The sequence below is a fragment of the Nematolebias whitei genome, chromosome 1, assembly GCF_014905685.2.
Source record: "Nematolebias whitei isolate Nwh7 chromosome 1, NemWhi1, whole genome shotgun sequence".
In the NCBI taxonomy this organism is placed as follows: domain Eukaryota; kingdom Metazoa; phylum Chordata; class Actinopteri; order Cyprinodontiformes; family Rivulidae; genus Nematolebias; species Nematolebias whitei.
The window spans coordinates 71973334-71979208 of record NC_056498.1 but is presented as its reverse complement, the minus strand read 5'-3'; the positions used below and the strand labels follow the sequence as shown (position 1 = coordinate 71979208).

At 39.8% G+C, this 5875-nt stretch overlaps 1 protein-coding gene across 1 annotated transcript; it reads left to right on the top strand.

Moving 5' to 3' along the window:
• Positions 1 to 4096: 4096 nt before the first annotated feature.
• LOC119430627 (general transcription factor II-I repeat domain-containing protein 2-like) lies at positions 4097 to 5701 on the top strand. The gene has a single exon (XM_037698070.1). It carries the CDS (start codon positions 4097 to 4099, stop codon positions 5699 to 5701), a length of 1605 nt encoding a protein of 534 aa, XP_037553998.1.
• The last annotated feature ends 174 nt before the right edge of the window (positions 5702 to 5875 follow it).

Genomic DNA, 5875 nt, shown 5'->3' with positions numbered 1-5875 from the left:
AGTGATGTAAAATACTAAAAACAGGAACATGTCTGTTGGTTTATGTCACGAACTTAGCAGGTGTTTGAAGCCATTTAACATTTTTTATTTTATTTTAATTTGTTTATTCATTCATTTAAAAGAACAAAAGTTAAAAAAAATCATCAAAAAGAAAACATTGAATGAAAAAGAGTGCAGAAAGAAGAAAACAATTCTTATATCTGCCCCTTATTTAAAAAATATATAAAATAACTTTAAACAGTCACTTAAATTAATCACTTTAATATCCACTTTAAAGTTAGGAATTTAAAAAAACATGTTTTGTGTTAGCAGAATTTAATTATAACTTTAAAACGTATCCAACATTAATACAACTTACATCAAGTTGCCTTTTTCGACATGCATGCATATATTTGTACAAATTGTACTTGAGAGGAGATTATTACAGCCTCATATAAAATCAATATTGATCATGATATCGGAACAGGATTGGTATTGGCTGATATTCAGATTTAGGTATCGGGATCGGATTGGAAGTAAAAAAAAAAGTGGATCGTGCATCCCTAATGAAAACTTATCACAGAAATGAGCAGCATACTGTGTTATCTCCTGACTTTTATAACATCCAGTGGGTGTTACTGAAGACAGCTGCAGGACATCAAAGAAACATCACAATTAGACCTTCAGTTCGAAATAGGAGAGTGGTTTGGGAGACAACTGAGCTGCTTCTTTTCAGGGCAGATGGGAAAATGTTTGTAACATAAATGCTATTTGGAAAGGTCAAGAGGTGAACTTAAACCTTCTAGTTGTGGAATGCCAGTTTTGCAACTGTTCCACCTTGCTGAACTGGCCACCACAACAAACACAAAATAAAAATAATAAAAAAAATAGCTCAAACTGAATTTCACAGATATGAAATTACAATGTGGTGTGGTAGTAGCTGACAGTCATTCACAACACTTACTCCACTTTCTAAAGTAGATACAACTCCATCAGACTACTTTTTCAGGCGGCTGAGACGAGCTGGTCTGGGAAGCTCAGTCCTCACCTCCTTCTACAGGTGTGCAGTGGAGAGCATCCTGTGCTCCAGCATCAACGTGTGGCATGGAGGCTGCACAGCTGCAGAAAGAAAAGCTTTGCAGAGAGTGGTGAAGGCGGCACAGAAGTCTGTTGGAGTCATTCTCCCCACCTTCACAGACATCTACACTTCCAGATGCAGGAAGAGGGCCACCTGCATCATGAAGGGCCCCACTCACCCAGCACACACAATTTTTGCCTCACCACCCTCAAGCAGGAGGTTAAGGAGCATTAAGTGTAGAACAACTAGACTGAGGAACAGCTTCTACCCAGAGGCTGATAGACTCATGAATGTCTAACTAGAATAATCACTGTGAAAAATCACATCATGTTGCTGTTGATCTGTTTCATGTTGATGTGTTCATTCATGCTCATCTGCTCACACAGACTCATGTTCGTGCTGCTGTCTGGCATATTGTTTTTATGCTACTAGTTCTTAGCGTATTTTTAATTAACGTTTTCTTAGTTCATATCTTAGATCTTATTACTGTTTTTCTTTTACATTTTATACTTTTGTTGGATGTAACTGGGACCCTGTGTACACAGTTTCGTTCCACCACATGTACCACATGTGGTATGACAAATAAAGAATCCTTGAATTTCTCACTAAAGATGATCTTTGCCTAAAACTCTGGCATGAGAGTTTGGTGTATGTATACATATATATACACACACACAATAACACAAACTTACCGGTCGAAACAGTGTTTTTTGGTAACTTTTCTTCTCTCTACACATGTGGATTTAAGATTGCTAAATATATTTTTGCGGAACTAACCCTAATCCCACATTCTTAAATGCTTAGAGGACAAGTCCATAAACTGTACATATGCCTGCTTTATTAAGTTTTATTATAACAACACTGACCAAAAGCCTCATCTACTGGCTAATCATTCAATTCATATAAGAAGTGCCTGTATCATAACTCTGTCATATTCATACTATTCGTATCATGGGTTTCACTTAGACACACATGGTTTTATGAGTCAATAAAAACATGGAAAAAATGACTACAAAGATGAACAAGACTTGGGACACAAAAGGTGAAAAAGGTCATAAGATCTGAACAGAGAACAGTGAGCAGATGAGCAAAGACAAAGATGAAAGACAGAGAGAGAGTAGCATGGGATTACAGAAATAAGCAGGGAAAAGAAGAAGAAACGGGCTGCTCTTTGCAAATGATTACCTCATTTTCTTTTCTGTGAAAAACCAAGTGGTCTCTGACTCAAATGCTTTGATGACTGTCATCTGGTGAAAAGCCAAAAAGAGTGAAATCACCTGGAGGTTGAGTTTGTTACAACTCTGCCATCCAGATTTCAACTAATTAGTTTCATTTAAAGAGCTCAGAGACAACACATCATTCTTCTCTTTAGATAACTCAACCTTTTAAATATAAGGTAAAAAGAAGCAACAGGTTGCATGGGCATAGTAAGTTCAAACATGCTTATTTAATATAAACACCTCTGAGGTGAATTTCAAAGAAAAATCACATGAAGTCATTTAGATGGATTTTTTTCTTCATTCTTTTTAATGTTGTAGAAATTTTGACTTTAACACATTTGGATGCTGTTAAATAAATGTGTGACTTTCCAAGAAAAAAATGTCAGACCTTAAATACCTCCCAGTGGGATTTTTGTTCCTTACTGTGAATTTCAATTTTAATCCAATAGCAATTTTCGAGGTGTCACTTCTCAAAATTTAACATTATATTCCACTATGAATGTCTTGGGCTTTACACTGTTTGACAGGTGCTGTTACTTAAAGATGTTTTAAAGCTTTCATTTTCCAGCTGTCTACATATTTTGTGTCATTACCTTAAGATTTCAAGCCAATTTCAAGCATTACGCCTAAACTTTAGGTGCAGTTTTTCTCCCCTGTCGCAGAGCTATTAGGGGGAAATAAAAATACCCGTCTTTCTGTCAGTTCACACAAGAATGTTGTGAGCATGATAACTTGGCAAATGTGTGTGGTACCAACTTCAATTTTGGTGTAAAAGTTTTCTATCAAAAATGGGTTGCTACTTCAAAATCCAAGATGACCACCAACATATACATACCTGTATATATAAATATATATATATTAGGGGTGTAACGGTACACATGGGTGTACCGAACCCTGTCGGTACTGCCCATTCGGTTCAGGCCGTGTGCGTACCGTTTTGGTTATTTTTTCACTCGTTAAAATTTCCTAACAAGAGATTATGCACCGCAGAACTAAAATTCCTAAGCATGTTGCTGCACGGCGCTATTATCTTGCGCACACTAGCATTAGCAGCCTAGCATGTCATTGCGGTCTCCAGTTGGGGAACATTGTCTTTCTTGTTAAAAGACAAGTGTAAATCCAAAGTTGTGTGTCGACGTTGTTTCACAGAGATTGGATCTGCAGCAGCAACACGTCTAACTTGTTGACACACTTGAAACAACATCATCTGAATGTGAACGTCTCTTCTACAAGCAAGACAAGCAGCTTGTTGCAAAGACCGATAACAGAAGCATTTAAATCAGTGGTCCCCAAACTACGGCCCGCGGGCCAGATCCGGCCCCCGACCATATTTGGTCCGGCCCCCTGAACAATACCAGAGAGCATTTAGAATTTTTTTCATATATGTGTATTTGTATTTGATAATAAAGTTGGACTTTTGCAATAAAATGTTTCTTAGTTATGAACTATTTTCATTATTAAGTAATATAATACTATAATACATAAGTTAATAACTATTTCATACACGCATATAACGTGACATTCTGTTCCACCCTTCTGTGGTCTGTGTCCCTATCTGGCAACCCCCAGAAAAAAATTCTAAACCTGCCCCTCGCAAAGAGAGAACGGAATAATGGCGAAAAGATTAGGTAAGAGAAAAATTGATTCAGAATGCAGGGCATTTAACCTGCAGTGGACAAACGATTATTTTTTTGTTCAATGCAAAGAAAAGGCTGTCTGTCTCATTTGTCAAGAGGCGGTGGCAGTATTCAAAGAATATAATCTGTGGTGACACTATGAATCCCGCCACAAAGACAAGTATGCTAGCTTGCAAGGCCAAATGCGAGCAGACAAACTCTCAAAGCTAAAAAGTGGACTGTTAGCTCAGCAGAATACATTTGTACACCAAGCTCAGCTGAACCAGTCATCTGTTCGGGCCAGCTTTCGGGTTGCTCAACTGATAGCAAGCAGCGGTAAACCTTTCACTGATGGAGAGTTTGTCAAGAAATGCATGAACGCTGTCGCGGAGGAGGTGTGTCCTGAGAAGAAAGATGTCTTTAATGCCGTGAGTCTATCAGCGAGTACAATCACCAGACGCATTGAAGAAATCGTGGGTAATGTATATGCCCAGCTGCAGCAGAAGACGAAAGAATTTGAATTTTTTTCATTAGCACTGGATGAGCGCTCGGACGTGCAGGACACCGTGCAACTGCTCATTTTTGTTCGTGGAGTTAGTGCAAACTTTGAGATCTGCGAGGAGCTGGCAGCCCTCCAAAGTCTCAAAGGGACTACGACAGGGGAGGATATTTTCGGCAAAGTGTACCAAACCATGGAAGAGTTGGACCTGGACTGGTCAAAGCTGGCCAGCATTACAACTGACGGGGCACCTAATATGGTGGGCATGTCTCGGGGTCTAATAGGACGCATGAACCGGGAGATGGAAGAACGAGGTCTCACCGCCCCGCTACAAGTTCACTGCCTAATTCACCAGCAAGCACTGTGCTGCAAAGTGTTGGCTTGGGATTCTGTCATGAAGGTTGTGGTGTCATGCATAAACTTCATCAGAGCAAAGGGACTTAAACAAAGGCAGTTCCAAGAATTCCTGTCTGAACTGGAATCTGCGCACGGCGATGTGCTGTACTACACAGAGGTCCGATGGTTGAGCCGGGGCAGAGTTTTGAAGCGTTTTTACGAGCTGCTACCTCAAATTAACGCATTTCTTCATTCACAAAACAAAACGGTGCCAGAGTTGATCGACCCAGAATGGAAATGGCACCTCGCATTTTTAACAGACATGACAGAAATGCTGAACAGCTTTAACTTGCAGCTACAAGGCCAGGGGAAACTCATTTGCGAAATGTATTCCCACATAAAAGCATTTGAGGTGAAACTAGAGCTGCTTTTGGGACACGTGAAAAAGCACAGCTTCATCCATCTCCCTGCTACACAAAACCTCTCTGCAGAGAACCCAGCGGTCCCGTTTCCAGCTGAAAAGTGTGTGGAAGCACTGGAAATGCTGAAGGCGGAGTTTGGTGCGCGATTCCGTGAACTACATGTTTATGCAAAAGAAATCTGTCTTTTCCAGAACCCCTTTGTTGCCGACATTGACGAAGCCCAGCCTTCTTATCAGTTTGAGTTGGCCGAGTTACAGAACTGTGATGTTCTGAAAGACGCGTTCAAGCCCAGCGGTCTCATTGACTTCTATGCCGCCCTCCCAAACGACACATACCCTAACATCAGAAAACACGCAAGGAAGATGTCCACACTTTTTGGCAGCACATATATTTGCGAGCAAACCTTTTCACGCATGAAACTGCTGAAAACTCCAATGAGATCAAGATTGACAGATGAACACCTGCATCAGTGTTTGAGACTGGCAGTGACTAGAATGGAACCTGATATTCAACTTCTCACCAGCCAGATACAGGCCCACAGTTCACACTGATGAACATAGGTAAGCTCACTTTTCTGACTTGAATGAGTCATTCTGACTATAAAAAATATAATCATAATAACCCTCTCTGTCAATATCCCAGAGAGGGTTATTTGGTTATTATTTATTTCATAAATAATGTTATTTACTTCCTGAATTTTGTTCTGTGAAGAACCCAGAGAGGGT

Bases quoted from the DNA above. Each gene is read 5' to 3' on its own strand.
- LOC119430627 (XM_037698070.1), top strand. From the start codon at position 4,097: ATGCGAGCAGACAAACTCTCAAAGCTAAAAAGTGGACTGTTAGCTCAG.